At 40.7% G+C, this 17,852-nt stretch overlaps 1 protein-coding gene across 12 annotated transcripts in view; it reads right to left on the bottom strand.

Moving 5' to 3' along the window:
• Positions 1-17,852, bottom strand: part of DOCK3 (dedicator of cytokinesis 3) — a 207,297-nt gene that overhangs the window by 138,387 nt on the left and 51,058 nt on the right. For all 12 annotated transcript variants that reach the window (XM_068157820.1, XM_068157819.1, XM_068157818.1 and 9 more), the window contains exon 6: positions 3,552-3,700. In XM_068157820.1, coding sequence (XP_068013921.1) covers positions 3,552-3,700 — 149 coding nt within the window. The remainder of the gene's footprint in view (positions 1-3,551; positions 3,701-17,852) is intronic.

A 17,852-nucleotide genomic window follows, 5' to 3' on the forward strand; every position in this document is an offset into this window, starting at 1 on the left:
TCCTGTGCATGAACATAAAGTATCCATCTTACATTTACAGGGAAAGGAGTGTCTTCTCTTGGTATACAAGGAAAGTGATTGAGCTCAGAAATTTGGATGCTTTCTGACAGGTACTGCTTGACAGGCATTAATCTGAAAGAATCCATCCTGAAGCTCACTTAAGATGAGGATTTCTTCAAAGTAATTTAACTTAAAAATCAAAGGTCATCCTCCTTTCTGGTAATGAGGAATGCACATACTGCTGCTATGTTTTGCACTGAAGCAAAGCAGGGGATTCACATTTCAAACAGAAGCTCTGTAAGGCAGACTCCTTCAACTGTTTTGAGGCAAAACAGTTTTTGGTAGTAAAAATGATCCATTCAGATTTCCCATTCTGAGCAGTAGTCAAAGTTGAAAAACTTACCCATTTATTTAAAAAAACAAATCTCAAAATAAGTTTCAGTTTGACTTGCAATGTGATTAAAAATGAGATTCAGGACTGCAGATTTCACTTTGTAACATGATTTAAGATGATGAACCACAGACTTCAGTTTCAAACGTTTGTTTCCTGCTCTACAACATTTCCTTATTATTTACAGCCACTGGACACTTCCAATAGTATTTCAGACTGCAGCAGAAAAGTGCTCATGTGTGAGTTTTCAGCAGCACCAAAACACACAGAAGAGTACTCAAAACTGGAAGCCTAAAACCACCAAGATGCTCATCTGAAGGTAGAAAAACTCTGCTCTTTTGAGCAACTAAGAGGACACAGTCTCCAGCTGCACCAGGGGAGGTTCAGACTGGATGTTAGGAAGAAATTCTTCAGAGAGTGACTGCCCATTGGCATGGGCTGCATGGGGAGGTGGTGGAGTCACCATCATTGGAGGTGTCTAGAAGCAGACTTGATAGGGTGCTTGGCTGTATGATTTAGTTGATTAGGTGGTGTTGGGTGATGGGTTGGACTCTATGATCTTGAAGGTCTCTTCCAACCTGGTTTATTCTATTCTATTCTAATATATACACACACACAGAGCAGCAATACCAGTTACTGTATGAATAGAAAACCAAACTGTGGCTAACTGAAAGAAGTAACACACATAATACAAAGGATGCATCCAGGATCATGTTTTGTACTGGGGAGAAAGAATGTGCAAGCAATGCAAAATTGAATTGCTACAATAAGTGGAAATGATTGTTGCATTTTAAGAATGACTAGCAGCAATACAAAAGGCTAGCAGTAATAACTGTAGAATAAACTATATTCCCACTTTTTTAATAGCAAAGTTTATTAATGTTTAGACTAAGTATTCAAAAAAAAAAGAAAGGTTCACTTAGTTCTGAAAAGAGTCTAAATTACTTAACTACATATCCAAAGAGTGTGTCTGCCCCCTGACTCCTACCAACTCCTGTGAGAACACAGGGATGACTGCCAGAAGCACTGCCAGTATATTTAAAGGAAACTGACACCAGTTTAACCAACTGAAAGAAATCCATTAGAGGAGACACAAAGTGTCAATTGCATGTTTGCACCCTTCCCAAATAATACAATGCATGAATGATTAAGGTCAGGATACAAGCAGCTTTACACTAAAGAAGCACACATGCTGCATCTTAGATGTCCAAGTTCACGTTTCCTGAAAGCTACCTGGTCATGGAATGTTTCCTATGAGATTGTACTAAGTGCAGACTAGCACAAATTGCATGCATTTAAGCTCCTTAGTTAACATTAATGCATGCTAATAACATTTCTTATTTACTTGCAAATCTCAAGCAGGACAGAGTAAGCAATGAACCTTACAATGTTATTTGAAACAGGGCAGTATTATGTGAATATGTATATGAAAGTCATGGCCAGCAGGAGTGGCATGATAAAACTCAGAGAAGGGAGATGCAAGAATGTAACAGAATTATCCCAAAAACTTTATGGAAAGGAGTGATTGTTGCAAGAAGACCTCCTGCCAAGAGTTAGGGCTGGGCTGGCCTCTGAGTGACTGACAGATGCTCTCTATAAACTCCCAGATGTCTGCCTTTAAATCCCACACAGTGTAGAGGTTTAATGAAGTACCTTTTCAATCATGTATGTTTTTATTCAGTTCCTTTATTGATACCCTCTTCCATTTCAGCATGTATCTCTGACACCTTCCCTCTTTCTCTAAGGAGGTCAGTAACTGCTCTTATGTAGTAAAAACCATAAAAATACTAATATCTTAAACAAGCATCCTGAGCAGATGAACTTAATCATGAGCACAGGGAAATTTACAGATTTCACTGGTGCTTCCCCGCAGTTGTCATGCATCAGATCTGCACTGTAGTTTCAGAGTACTTCATCTTTAATTATTGGACATTTAAAAGAAAGATTTAAAAAACTGTAATAAGAAGAAATGTCTCTGCAGCCACCTCATCAAGTAACTTCTTTTTACCAGTTCTGCATGGCTGTCTACTCACATCCTTTTCTGTTACAGCATTTCTGCAGCTTCCTGTTGCTAATTTCATCCACACACTCTTTGAGCAAAAGCATCTAGGCAGAATGTTCAAAAATGGTCTCTTGGTTCCCATTTACTCTACTGGGAATGAAAATATCTGTAACTGCACACTGCAGAACAATGACTTGATGCAATCTTAATGGCTTATGTCCTTCAGAGCTTTCTTCCAACAAGAGAGAAATAAAATATAGTATGGGAGCCAACTAAATCTTCATCAACATATTCAAGTACATCTCTCAGAGGGAGTAGGTGACTATGGAACAGAGTTAGAACAAAAGTCTGGTAGTGACAAATACCTGCCTTCTAAGACAACCTTGCTTCAGCAGGGGAGGTGGACTAGACTATTTTCGTAAGGTCCCTTCCAATCAGCACCATGCTGGGATTCTGCAACTTTCTCTCTTAGCTGCAACTTACAGAATTTCTCCCTCCTTCTCATGTGTCAACTAGCACTAATCCTGCTCCTAGTTGAAAAGTAGTCACTATGTCCCCGAGGAAGGTGGTATTTCCTTTGAAAAGGTCATGTGTGTGTCATGTAAAACTTACCTGTCTGATACACTCTCACCTCAGAACAAAGCCCATTCTGGGGAAGGGCTACTTTTTGTCTAATGGCAGTTTATTACAATTTCAACTTCTATCTGAATTGAAGTCATCTTTAGCTCTAAAGCAAACTCTCCACAAATTCAACATGAAGTGGCCAAGGAGAATCTAAACTTCTGAGAAATATCATTACATTAAAAAAAACCCCAAATCTAAATATCACAGCTTCAGCTCCTATGTCACTGTGGATAAATGAGCACCTCAACTTAATGTACCTATCATTAAAATACTTCTTCAGTTGGAAAAATGTGGGTACAGTGATCTAATCCTTTCCAAAGTGCAGACAGCCAGAGAAAAAGCCAACTAACAAGGAAACAGCTCATTTTAAAGTAGTAGAACTATGCAACAGAAGTTGTACTTGATTTCCAAAGCATGGAATGTTCTACCTGCATACAAATACTACTGGAAGGAAAAAGTTGTTCTGTTGGGTTGAGATTTTTTTAAAAACAAAGTAATTAGAACAAAGAGTACCCAGCTGGTACCTGTACTTACTCATTGCCCCAGTCCAGCCTCACTGTGAGGTGTCTCTTGACCTCTCGCACCTGATCCTGGGTCAAGTGACCTGACAGCAGCTGTCTGCGTAGGTCAATGAGCTCATTCATCACATGCCGCAGCTTGTAGAAAAGATCTACCTTATGTTTCTGTAAAGGCATATTTTTGGGAGGAGGGGGAAGAGAGTGAGAAAGAAAGAAAGGGGGAGAGGGAGAAAGGGGATGGGGGACAAAAGGAAGAGAGATTAATAAGTTTGGAAAAAGCGTGAGAGAGAAAAAGAGAGAGAGAAAGAGAAAGAGAGAGAGAAAGAGAAAGATATTAATAAGTCACCAAATTTTCATTTAAAATTACCCTACAGGAACATTAATCCAGTTCATACAATCTTTAAAATATTGATATCCAAGAGGAGTGTTAACTGAGTAACTTTCTAAAGTTCAGGCTCAATCTGCTACAGGATCCACTTTCTGATGGAGCCTAATAATAAGAGGAATCATTAGGTGCAGCAGGGACCATTTACTCCAGTCATACCAATTCAAAGGTTTAGATTCAAAGTTACAGAGAGGTGAAGAAGTTTGTTTTCTGCTAGCAGCTAACTCCATGGCTCTGAAGAGTCCCAACAGAAAACCACTTTCAGTATTTTTGTTAGGTAGGAGAGTATGAATATCCATCCTCTGCACTCTAAAAGGGACCGAAGTGGTTAATGATAAAACCCACCTGCAAACCTCCTTTAAGAGTGAGTACTGCAGGCAGTCGAAAAACCTCCACAGCATCACCAGCAAATCCAAAGAACTAAGATCACAGCCTTTTCCAGAAGAACTAGAATACTTCAGTTATGAAAACAAGCCCAACAAGTAAAAACCAAAGCCAACCCCACAAAACACAGACAGAAATGGAAATACTCGTTTCCCCTGCAGGAAATAACTATACCGAAGTCCAAAAAAAGGCAGTTTGGAGGTTAACAACAAAGGCACCTACAAAGCAAGGAAAAGTGTCCAAATGACTATCTGCTGCATGAGAACTGTGTGCCAAGGCAGCTCTTGTGCCTCATACTGCCTAAAATGGCCCATGGAATGAGCATCCTCAGTTTAGGATAACTAAAAAGCATTTCCCAGTGCAGTTAAATGCTGGCTTTAATTCCATTCCTGCCTGTATGCAAAGCTTGAAACATCTGAATCTCACTGACTATATAGACTGAAACAGAGACTTGGCAAGCTAGCTGTGTCTTGATCATGTTTCATTGTAAATGAGTGTTTTATAAAACCTCTCTAAATAAAGATACCTGCATTTGTCCAGACTAGATCTGAAAGAGGAACATTCCCAAACATATAATATTTGTATATCACAGTATGTAAATATTTTCTTCTGCACTATGTTATTAGGGAAAAAGAATTTCCATCTCCTTGAAGCCCTATCTGTGATCACAGGCAAAGAGCTATGAAATGAACCACAGATGCAAGATCCCTAAAAGTGAAGGAAAATGCTCACGAGAAAGAAAGGAGAGCTAGAAAACAGTTGAGGGTAGCTTAATTCCAGCTTGCAGGTAGTAAATAGTTTGAAGTAGTAAAAAATCAGTTTGTAATGCCCCTGCTCACACTACAAGTCTAGTGAATAATCAGCTCCATTTGGGAGAGATACACACAGAATTTAATGACCTTCCTGTATCTTCTTTCAAGAAAAAAAGACCTTCAAAATTCAACACTAAGCTGTGCTGGATCTCCAACCCCATGCTCAAAGTGGAACAGGTGAGCAGAACAACTATTTCTAAGCACTAGAGAAATTTGAGCCATTTCAGAGTAGTACCACAAAACTGAAACTTTGTCATCTTGTCAGTTGCAGAACAAATGCAAGTCAATCTGCTATGCAAGTGCTCATTCCTTTTTACAGTAAGCTTTCATGCAACCTGTAACCTCTCACTTTTCGTCTAGCTTTGTCACAAGCCACCAAGCAGCGAGCACTTTACCAGTCCGTCCAGAATGATTTGCTGCACGCATTTATGAACATAGTCAGCAAGTATTTTACATCCAGAAAAGTAAATATTATATGAAAACTTCAATGGTAACAATTAAGGACAAAGCTTCAGGATAGATAGGATAGAATAGGATAGGATAGAATAGACCAGACCAGGTTGGAAGAGGCTTTCAAGATCATTGCATCCAACCTATCATCCAACACCACCTAATCAACTAAACAATACAACCAAGCACCCTGTTAAGTCTCCTCCTAAACATCTCCAGTGATGGTGACTCCACCACCTCCCTGGGCAGCCCATTCCAAAGGCCAATCACTCTCTCTGTGTAGAATTTATTCCTAACATCCAGTCTGAACCTCCCCTGGCACAGCTTGAGACTGTGTCCTCTTGTTCTACTGCTGGTTGCCTGGAAGAAAAGACGAACCCCTGCCTGTCTACAACCTCCCTTCAGGTAGTTGTAGAGAGCAATAAGGTCTCTCCTGAGCCTCCTCTTCTCCAGGCTAAGCAGTCCCAGTTCCCTCACTCTCTCCTTATAGGGCTTGTGTTCCAAGCCCCTCACCAACTTTGTTTAAGGACTCTCTTATTACAAGCAGCAGAAGTCTGTCCAAGTCTGTCCTCTAGCACATCTTCCCTTAGTTTATTATCTCCAGACACAAATGCACTTTCTGAGCTTCTTTGTCTGTTAGTACTGCTAAACCATGCTTATTAACACTTGGATAACCTTCATAGGTACAGCTACACATCTAAATTGGAACTGTGACAATGTTTTTCTTGCAATAATCTCTACAGAAATCCAAAGTCAAAAGCTGGTTGAGATGTTTTGGTGGGTTGACTTTTACCAGCTGCCAGGCCCCACCTAGCCCCTCTCTCACTGCCCCTCTTCAGCTGGCCAGGCTGGGAGGAAATAACAAGCAAGGATCTGTTGGTTGTGATAAGGATGGTGAGATTGCCTACAACAACCATCCCAGCACAACAGACTTGATGGGAGAGAAAGCCAATTAATCTACTGTCAGTTAAAACAGAGTTGAGTGGTGAGACACAGACAAAAAACCTAAACCCACTTGTCCCCACCCTGCCTCCTCCCAGGCCCAACTGCATGCCTTCACCCCTGAGCCCTCCACCCTTCCTCCCCCTCCCCACCCAGCAGCAGAATAGTGGATGTCAGTCCACAGCAGCTCCTCTCTGCACCTCTCTTCTCCTTGCACTTGTCCCCTGCTCCAGCATGGCTGGGCTGTAGTCCTTCAGGCCAGACCTGCTTTGCTGTGCTCCTCCCCAGGGGCTGCAGCGAGGGTCCCTGCTCCAGCCCTCAGGTGTTCCTGGGGTTGTTTCCCGCTCTTTCTTCCCCCTCATCCTCACTGCCTGCGTGGCCCTTTGCTCTTTCTTAGAGTGCTCTCCCAGAGACACTCCTGGCTTAGGTAAGAGCTCAGCTGCAGCCTGCAGCAGGTCTGCCATGGAACCAGCTAGAACTGGTCCTTCCCTCCGCCAAGGCCTGGGCACAGCTCCCGGCACAGGTGTCTGGAGTTTACAACAGCCAATCACCGGAACTGCTCACACCTGGACACAAAGCTGCCTCCTGCTTCAGAGCACAGGGAAAGTCCCTGGTACATGCTGATGGTGGCTCTGAAACACGAAAGGCTGCCTTTGTCATTCTCTCCTAAATAAATACCACATAACATGAAAACAATACAAAAGACAAGCATATTATGGATGATAACCTCCTTCTGCTACCATGACTCATTTAACACTACTGGGAAGAAGTCAGGATTTTGCCTCCCTCAAGAGCAGTCCCTGAAGATATTTCCTATACAATTGCCTTAAGTAATAAACAGGGGAGAAGGGCACAAAGAAAGGCAGCTTTGCTCCCTAAAAAAAACCAAAGAGGAGGGTAATTGTTATTGGTGATTCCCTCCTGAGGGGAACAGAGGGCCCCATTTGTCAGCCAGATCCTTCCCATAGGGAAGTCTGCTGCCTCCCTGGGGCCTGGGTAACAAAAGTTACAAAACGAAGAAAACACAGGGAAAAGTAACACCACATAAGAATGTAAATTAAGTAAACCACAACTTTTCCCAATTAAAACTACAAACTAGCTTTAAAAAATGTTGTGATACCACCCTGGAGTTTTCCCAGAGAGTCTGGAGTTGAACTCCCCTTTCTTCAAGAGCAGCACAACAACAGCAGCCACCTTCCAAACAAGTTAAAGACTGCAGAAAGAGGCCACCTCAGTTTTGCTCTATTTCCATTTTTTCCACCCTTGAGTTCTCTACTTGTTAGTTCTCTAATTATTACTAAGGATGTATTAACATGAGTAGTATTTATTCTCTCCTATGAATATTCATAGCTTTCAGCTTCAAATAATTTACACCAATATAATTCTGTTTTGAGTGTTTACTCTACTCAGCATTTCAATTTACAGTGTGTAATAAAGCAGAGCTAACTAGTGACAGAAAAATCAGTTCTTCAGACTTGTGACAATGGACAATACAATAGCTTAAAATATTGACACATGACAAAGAGAAAGCCTAAGCCCTAAAAAAAAGAAATAAACCTCAATAAAGAAGGCAACAGCAGAGTAAAAACTCCAAACTGCAGCTTTTACAAGACAGGCACAGATGCTGTTATGAGCTTTGTATTGGATTAAATGACATATCTGAAGTATCATAGTATCAGTCAGGGTTGGAAGGGACCACAAGGATCATCTAGTTCCAACCCCCCTGCCATGGGCAGGGACACCCCACACTAGATCAGCCTGGCCAGAGCCTCGTCCAGCCTGGGCTTAAACACCTCCAGGGACAGGGCCCCAACCACCTCCCTGGACAACCCATTCCAGGGCTTCACCACTCTCATGGTGAAGAACCTCCTCCTCACATCCAGCCTGAATCTCCCCACCTCCAGCTTCCTTCCATTCCCCCTAGTATCATATAATGTATTTAGGTATTGCAGTAACTTTATTTTTTTATGTACTATGTCCATATGCATCTTCCAAATAGTGAAATCCTTGACCTGAGAGCTAAAAGATATATTGAATTTACACCAGTGAACTCACATAGAAACCACAAGAATTCTGCCTTTCCAAGTGGCAAAATAGTAATAATAATTAATAAAACCTGTGGTACGAGGCCTTAATTTATACAGAAGCTGATTTTGTACGGGCATCCTCATACTAGCAGTGTCTGTGCAAAGTCTATTCAGCACTCACTTCCACTACTTCTCTGAAATGTACCAGAAATTCCCTTTGTGCAGAATTTACCCTAACCTCCTCTACTATACACAAGAGCATTTAATTACTTTACCAGAAACTTTGTACAGTGAAGCAACAATTAGGCTGCCTCCAAAATAATTTCCTAACATCCTTGGATTGCCCTTTTCGACATAAAATATTTTCTGTTAGAGGCAATTACAGTTCAATCTTTCATGATAAACAGAAAGCAACAAAATTATTTCATCTGCTCCACAAAATGAAATGGTGGCTTTAAATCAAATAGGCTTAAAACCAACAAGTCCAAAAGCCTCATGACGTGTTGCATCTGTTGCAAATCAAACGAATACTCAACAGCTTTTCATCGTGCCATGAGGAAACCTCGAAGCAGAAGCAGCACAGGCAATAACACAGCACAGGGCAGGACAAGCTCCCACAATGTTACCAAAACTATTTGCTCCCCATTTTGCTGTTTTCTTATCCCTAGATCTCCATTACTGTCTAAGGACAGTGGGTAATATTTAAACCTGTTATCACAATGCTCTGTGTAACCCCTCTCAAGTTGAGAGATCTCCACAGAATATTGTGAAGAAAAATATATTTATGAAGTTTGAGTTCCACACTATTGAGCTTGTCACTGTGCACACTAACACAGTCTGGCTCCTGTAACTTACTAGAGTGTCTCTCATCAGGGCCCATGAACTTGGTTTGCTTAAGTATTCCCAGGCATGACCCTTTTTCACCACAGGCAAGTCCTCCTTGCTGTAAATTTTCCCCTGGCCTCTCTCTGTGACCTGGGATTTCTAGTGAAGACTGAGATGAAGAAAGCATTCAGCACCTCACCCTTCCTATACCCTCTGTCTCCAGGGCCCCTGCCTCTCCAGCAGCTATCCTACATTTTCCCTAGTTTTTCTTTTACTGTTTATATACTCTAAGAAGTCTCTCTTGTTGCCTTTGACATCTCTTGCCAGATGTAGTTCCCAGTGAGTTTTTGGCTCTCCTAAATCAGGTCACTGCATGTTTGGATGATGTCTCTGTATTTCTCTCAGATTTGTTTTCCCTGCTTCCACCTCCTATACACTTCCTCTTTATGTTTGACTTTTACTAAGAGCTCCTTGTTCAACCATGCAAGCCTCCTGGCATCTCTGCCCAACTTTCTGCTCACTGGGACAGACTGTCCTTGAGCTTGGATGAGATTATTCTTCAAACAGTCAAGTTTCTTGGATCCTTCTTCCTTCCAGGGCCTTGTCCCATGAGATTATTTTAAACAGAGGTCCGAGTCTGTTCTCTTGAGGTCCAGGGTTGTGACTCTGTGTTTTGCCCTGCACCCTCCTCTCAGGATCCTGAGCTCTACCCTCTCAAGGTCACTGCACCTTTGACTTTCCTCAACCAGCCCTTCCTTACTTGTAAATATGAGGTCCCAGAAGTGAATGAGCTTTAATAAACAGAACCAAAATTGATATTGAACATTCCCTGCTCACATCACCTCCTCCTGTTTTCCTTCTAGACTTGTGTCCCCTATTTACATCAAAATCACAGTCATAATGGTACTTTACATCCCAAAATATATTTGCTGAATTATAGAATAGAATAATAGAATAGAATAATAAACCAGGTTGGAAGAGACCCTCAAGATCATCGTGTCCAACGCATCAATCAATCCAACCCACCTAAACAACTAACCCATGGCACCAAGCACCCCATCAAGTCTCCTCCTGAACACCTGCAATGATGGTGACTCCACCACCTCCCTGGGCAGCCCATTCCAATGGGCAATCACTCTCTCTGTATAGAACTTCTTCCTAACATCCAACGTGGACTTCCACAGGAAGAAGTGATTCTCTGGATCCACAGCAAGTTCATGTCTTGTTTTCCCCAGAAGTTCTGGCCCTGTGAAGCTTGGAATATTGGTAAATTTGGCTGAAAGAGGAGGGCTTTCAACCTCCAGCTGCCATCTCCGTTAGTCACTTGAAATGCCTCCTGCTGGAACCACTGTCTCTGAGTGCCAGCAGAAGCCACTTATCTTCTGATGTATTAGCAAAGGGAAAGCAGTACAGCCTCCACCTGAGAAAGACATAAATCTGGAGGAACTGAGGAAGACACTGCATTCAATACTAACTGGCAGTATTTACCTGTCAGAGGTAATAAATGAAAACATTTTGCTGTGAAAGAAACTGAAGCAGTATTGCCTAAGTGTGGAAGCCTCTATATTTCATACTTTTAGCAGGCTTTTTACCATTATTCAAATGCAAAAGAACTTATAACATTCAGAAGAAAGCTTCCTACCCATGACTAAATGGCTGCATTCTTTTGCAAACACAATAAATCCCCCTCATAAATCAGTATTTAAGGTCATTTTCTGCATGACAGAGAAATTACATTACCTTTTGCATCAGATTTAAAGTACAGTTAAATGCTTTTGTATCCACTCTGAATAAGCATGATGGTATCTTTATTAGAAAGGGTATTAATGAATAATTAACATTTACTCTAATTAATAACAGTCAAGCTGTCTAAATTACAACTTACATGAAAAATATTTAACAAGAAACTGATTACAGCACACAACAAGTGCTGACAGATAAATATTTTCCCCTTAGCAGTGCCTTACACTGGTGTGCCAAATTCTAAAGTCAAAAGATATTTTCTCCCCAAAGCATTTCCATTGCACTGAAGTCAAACATCTGTTCTTTCAATGCTATTTACATACTTCACAGCAAACTCCACACCCAGTGGAGTTCAGGTATATAACCTGATACTTTTGTCCTTTTTCCAGCTTCTCTCATAAAGTGTCATGCAGCACACAGTATTCATAGTCTCATTCACCCATGTGGAGTGGTCTAGAAGGAGCACTTTGGACCTGGCAAGCACAGTAGAAGACGATGCAAAGCCTGTAGAACCAGGTCAAGTATGTGTAATCTTAAATGTCCCTAACAATCTTTTGCCTCTGCTAGGGTGTTCATGCAGGTCATGAAATACAAGGTCATTATGTTGGAGTAGATCTTGCCAAAAGCCAGGTTTTAAAAGGCATTAAAATGTTAAGGGGAAAAAACCACAAGCAAAACACTATTATTCCCTACTATTATACAGGACATAAACCACTATCTGCAGACCATTTGATTGGTGCATTTTGTAATTAATCACACAGAATCACCAAGGTTGGAAGAGACCTCAAAGATCATCAGATCCACTGTCACCACAGACCTCATGACTAAACCATGGCACCAAGTGCCACGTCCAATCCCCTCTTGAACACCTCCAGGGCATGATGTCAACATCTGTCCTGCAACATTTCTGTGGATCCCTCAAGAAAATGGCTAAACGTATTCCAACAGCCTTCCAACTATGTACTTCTCATGTGGAAAAATAAAAGAAAACAGGTGAAGACATTTCAATAATGTTCCACTGCAAAACAGATTCAGCTATGCTTCTCTCAGAGGCCAGTAAATTTCATTCCTCCAAAGGAGACAATTTCAACTCTAGAAGAATTGTTCTAAATAAACAAACACACACATTAGTTTCTTATGCCTTAACCTGTGATGGTATGTGTCATTCTGTTTATGACTTTGGCTACAAAAATCTGATGCAGAGTCAGTAAACTACATGAAAAGCCTGGTTTTATTATGTAATTTTTATTCTGTAAGCAACTACTTAGTATTATAATTAACATTTGCTGCCATTCCCACAGTATTCAGCACAGCTTCTTTAAGTTACAGTAAAACATGAAAAAAATTACATAACTAACTCCAAAATCCCACTTGTTGCTCTTAAAAACTGACTTTAGATTAACCTAGAAGCATCATTCTTCTACGGTCTGCAGAAAGCAGAAGTTTACATTTGTTTTATCTGCAGCATTTATTCTTGTGCAAAGGCAGCAGAGGTAATACAAGGTATCTTTGTGCAGGCTGGATGGGCAAACCACCACATTTACCTGATGCATTGAAACCCAGGATGAGCTAAGGTTTAGGAGCCTTACAGTTCTGTCAGAGGCTGACAGGTGAGCCAATGCTACTGATAACAATCACAACTGAACAATCACAATTGCTTTACACGTGTTAGAAAAATCAATCCTGAGCCTTTCTTTAAGAGTGAGGGGGAAAAGCAGTAAGATAGAAAACCATCTCTCTCCCTGAATTGTTAGGAAGTTCCAATCCTGAGCCTTAACTGAAGAAGCTTCCAAAATCAGGACCACTGAACAGCAGAGGAAAATACTTTACAGGAGAAAATTACAGCCTATTTACCTAGCAATGTAACTGGAATATTAATCCACTTCTACTATTTCATCCAGATGCTTATAGCATAACTGTAATCCATGCTGGAAGTCTATTTTCCTCTAGATAAAACAATTACTTAGCAAATAAGTTTTATTTTTGTCCTAAAGAGGAAGCAAAATTATGTACCCGTTGCTTCTAAGTTCAGGATGTTTTTTGGAAGGTAAACTGACCATCCAAATTCATCTTCTAACTTAAAAATCCTCAGATTGTCAAACTTTCTGTTTCTGTTCTTCACTATAATGCAGAGATATTTTTAACCACCAGATATGAAATACACAATCATGACCAAAGGAAAATCAGAATTCCCTTACACACCAAGTAATCTTCCCCTTACTGAGAGTAATGATTCCTCATGGTTCTGTGAGCTATTTCAATGTATGCAAACTCAAACTGATGCCCCAACACATTCAACAGTGAGGCTCATTTTTGTCTCTGACATATTATAAGCTACTATTAAAAACAAAGAAAAAAGAAAATGAATGCAGCAGCCACAGCTCCTACTTATGCAAACCATCCATGATCCTCCTACTTCAGAATGCAACAGAAGGAGAGATAAAGGGCAGGTCTTGGGATCCACAGACTCAAAACAACAACTGTTACTACTGACTAAGTAACTGTCCTTTCTTACGTGTCCCAGTCCAGATTTTAATGTTTACACATGATGAATAAAGTATTTGCTAAAGAGAAAGATCCAAACAATATCAGTTGTGTCACTGCCTAGTACCCTTTGACTGGAGCCTCTGTCTCAGCTGCCAGGTCAAGGACACAAGGCTGGTAAAAGCAGAAATTGTTCTATTTGCCAGCCCTGCTGACAGAGAACTCTGAACCACGCAGGCAGTGTGGGCTGTGCTTAGGTGCAGAGCATCTCTGTGTTTTAGGGAAGACACTTCCAGACAGCTAATAGCAAATGGAAATGCATTGGCTGATCAACTCAGATACTCTGTGACAAGATGGTTTGGGTTTCAGAACAGCCAGAAACATTGTTAAGAATAGTCTGATCCATCAAAGCAAGACTTATATAAACAAGTAATTTCTCCTGCCTTGACAGTAAATGTAGCACCACATATGGCCTCAGGAGGAACACTGGGAAAATAATAACTGATTCAAATGCAAGTTAAAGATAAGCTCCTTCGCCCTATGGAAGAATGTGCGAAGCAGACTAGCTGTAAACTCTGGCACTGAGCTGATAGCCACTTTATAATGCACCAGGACTGAAAATAGTCATACAATTTAGTAGTTAAAAATGCAAAGAAAAAGGAAGGGGGGGGGGGGGGGGGGGAAAGAAAGAAAAAAGGAAAAGCAGAATGCAGCAAGTAGGATGTACATCATAAATACAAAATATTCAGGCATTTGGTAAACAAAATCTTGAAATACTTCAAAGACAAGAGACAGAGTTGCAAATATTAAACTAACAGAAAACAGGCACAGCTCCCAGGATAAAGAACTAATTCCAATGTGACAATAAGACTGCAAATATTTGTAATGGACCTGTGGCTGGCAGCTGTTGAAATTGTAGATTTTTAAACAAAGAGCCAAACAACATCAGAACAAAAGCCATGTTTTCCCACCTAGGGTATCTCATAGCTACAAAAACCAGATCCCAAAGCACTCATGTTTGTGTGGAATACTGAGATGGTTTTTCACCTGTTTTAAATAGGGTCACCTTCCAAGCTAGAAGTTTTCACTGGTGCTTAAAATGTAAGAGCATGCTCCACAGACAAAAGCCAAAGGGAAAGGAAGAAAAAGATCATGACAGAGGCTAACGCTCAGCTTAGATACCATGGTTTGAAACTGCAGTTAACAGGTAAGTCAAGCATGATGTCAGCATTCCTTCTTGACTGAAACACAGCATATCTGGCGGTGCAGTACCCTCAAGGACGCTACTGATTCTCAATTGCCAAATGGGTATGCTTTCAAACATGCTTTTGACTCACCCTTACACCTTTACACAGGATCTGAATGACTTCTGGTGATCTCCCACGCAAAGATATCCAAAATATCTGCTGTTCTCTACAGCATTTGTAACATAAGTAAGCCAAAAAAAGTACTGAATGTCAATCTTCTCTACAGTTTATATATAAATAGCTGGAAAGCGTGTCCTTGCCAAGCAGATAAGTCACCAAAAACCACAGAGAATATGTTTTAAGGGGTACAAGAATTAGCACATCATCTCTGAAAGACATCACTAGAGGAAGACTCCTAAAAACCCATTACACTTTTGCCCATAATTCTCTTGCCTGAAAGACCAGAAAAGGCATCAGTGCAGTGGATCCACTTCTTAGCATATTCTTTGTGTTTCAGTAATGCTGGTTTTCAACACAGCTGGTCCTGACTAAACAGATTTAAAGATTCATCAATTCCAACATTATAAAGGATTATTGTGATTATCTGGTCTGACTTCCTGCAGGGCACATGCCATAGAAACTCGGCTCACAGATTGCTGCAACATACTCTTCCTGCAACATAATGTGGCAACTGATCATTTGAGAAACAATCCAGTCTTGTTTTAAAGATATCAGTAATAAAGAAGCAACTGCTTTCCATGACTGATTTATTGTTAAATACCCTAATTATTAAAAAGTGTCTGCACTTCTGTTCTGAATTTGCATGGTTTCAGTTTGTAAATGCTGGACTTGGTTAAATATTTTTTCACAGCACTGACAGACTGAGACAGATTTTTGACAGATTACCTCAATTAGCAATCATCTACCTGAAACCCTTCTCCATGTACCCACTTACAAGTCATAAATAGGGTGACTCCTCATTGAGCTTTTGTACTTTGTCTGAGTAAATGTACAAAGTAATTTCCCCACTCCACTCTGCATTTGTCAGGCTGTTGCTGGAATACTCTTCTCACTTTTACTCACTTACTTCTCTAGGTATAACTTTTTGATCTATATCACATTGAAAAGGTGTAGATAAAAAGATAATTATTTTTAAGCACTAATGAGAATATTCAATTGACATCATGTGTTCTAAAGATTGGGGTTGACTGCTGGTTGTTTCATCTAGAAACAAGAAGAATTAGGAAAACAATTTAAGTCCAAAGCCTTCAGGAACCAAGAATCTCTTCTCCTTACCATGGCAAGCAGAAAGCAACAAGCAGCAAGGAAGATTCAGCAGAGGCTTCAGAAAAGTGTTTTGAATAGTAGAGGCAAAAAATTACTGAACTTTGAGAGACTGTAAAATACTGTTGCAGGCTTTTTTTTAAGAGGCAAGACAAGCATATATTGAAATGTCATAGTTAGAAATTGACTTGCCTTAAAGGAATGAGATGGACTAGTCACCCAGAGATCCATTCTAGGTCTTCTCTCCCATTCTAGGTTCCCCTCTGCTATCACTTCTTGCCTTGCCAGCATCGAGTATTTCAGATCAGATCTGAATCTTTCTGGCTTTTCCACATCTATGCTGGAGAGGACACTGAGGAATCAGTAGCAATTCCTCACTCATCACCTCATTTAATCTACACAGAGAATTTTTCAATTACTCTCCTCTACCCCCTGCCTATAAAGGCAAGACTTCTTATCCTCTTAGTTACCAAAATCAAGAAAGAGGCTGATGTTCAACTGGCTACCCACAATAACGTTTCATCATGTTAAGTGTCACTGCACCCCAGGACACAAACACCATCTGTAGGTCCCTTCTATATTTGGATGTATTGGAATAGATGCTGTTGAAATGAGCCAAGTATCTGACAGAAACCATACAATTCCTGAACTAATAATTATTTAGCTTTCTGCTTCTGCATCATCAGCAAATTCTCAGAGCCTGCACCGATTCTTTCGCATTCCTGTTACGAGCCTAGTGAATAGCAAAGAGACAAGAGCAAATCCCTGCAGGTTCTATTAGAAGCAATTCTCCATTTTCAACTGCTTTGTTGTAATTTCACCTGGTTTTAAACATCTACTAAATGCTGTAGTTAATTCTGTGCTGCTAATTTCTTCAATCATAGTGCCATGGGAGGGTTAGCTAATGCCTAAAGTAGTCTCACTTATCATTAACCCAATCAATGCAACTTGTAATCAGAGTTAAGAATGTACACAATTTCTACTTCTGACACAGCTGACAATTTCTGAAGAGAAAGTCAGCACTAGGAAACAGGGAAACTCAACCCTGAGCTTTCCAGATTTGAGGTCAGGGCACACAATTCTTTCCCTCTATTCAGTAATCATAATACACCTGCAGTCTTATTTACCATGTACCACTTCCTGATGGGAATATTTAGAAAAGATGGATCCAGATTCTTCTCAGGGGTGTACCAGCACAGGAGTAAATCAAGGGACACTGGAAATTCCAACTAGACAAAAGGAAAATGTTTTTCCCTTGCAAATGATCAAAACATAGAATGGATTTTTGCCTACAGAGTTGCAGGATCTTCACAAATATTCAAAAGTCAACTGGACAAGACCCTCATCAACCTGCTCTACCAGGTTCTCCTTTGAGGAGAAGGTGGTGCTGGAGGCCCCAGAAATTCCTTCTGATGCACTCTTTTTATATGTAACTACTTATTTATTGAAGTGCAAGGCTGTGGCAGCTCAGCTGGTTTAATTCACCAAAAATACATCTTGCTAGAAAAGCATTAAGCAGTCTCAACCCCCTGGTTGTCTGAACCTATTGTCTCCTTCCCATGCACTATGACTGGCATTTGTACAGTAAGCCCCATCACAAATCCAATATGCCAGAAAAACAGCAACAGAATTAGAGATGGTTAGTAGTCAGCCAGGCAATTCCCAATTCCCACTGCAGAGGCACAGACACTGGTGTATGTATGCAACACTGCCACAAGCAGCTCATGATATGAAGCCTGGCTTCTCAAAGCTCACTCCTGTCTGAATTACCTGCTGCTTCACAGCATGGATGAA

This window comes from Melanerpes formicivorus, unplaced genomic scaffold, assembly GCF_026170545.1.
Source record: "Melanerpes formicivorus ecotype bairdi unplaced genomic scaffold, bMelFor1.0.p_v2 SCAF_38, whole genome shotgun sequence".
NCBI classification, from domain to species: domain Eukaryota; kingdom Metazoa; phylum Chordata; class Aves; order Piciformes; family Picidae; genus Melanerpes; species Melanerpes formicivorus.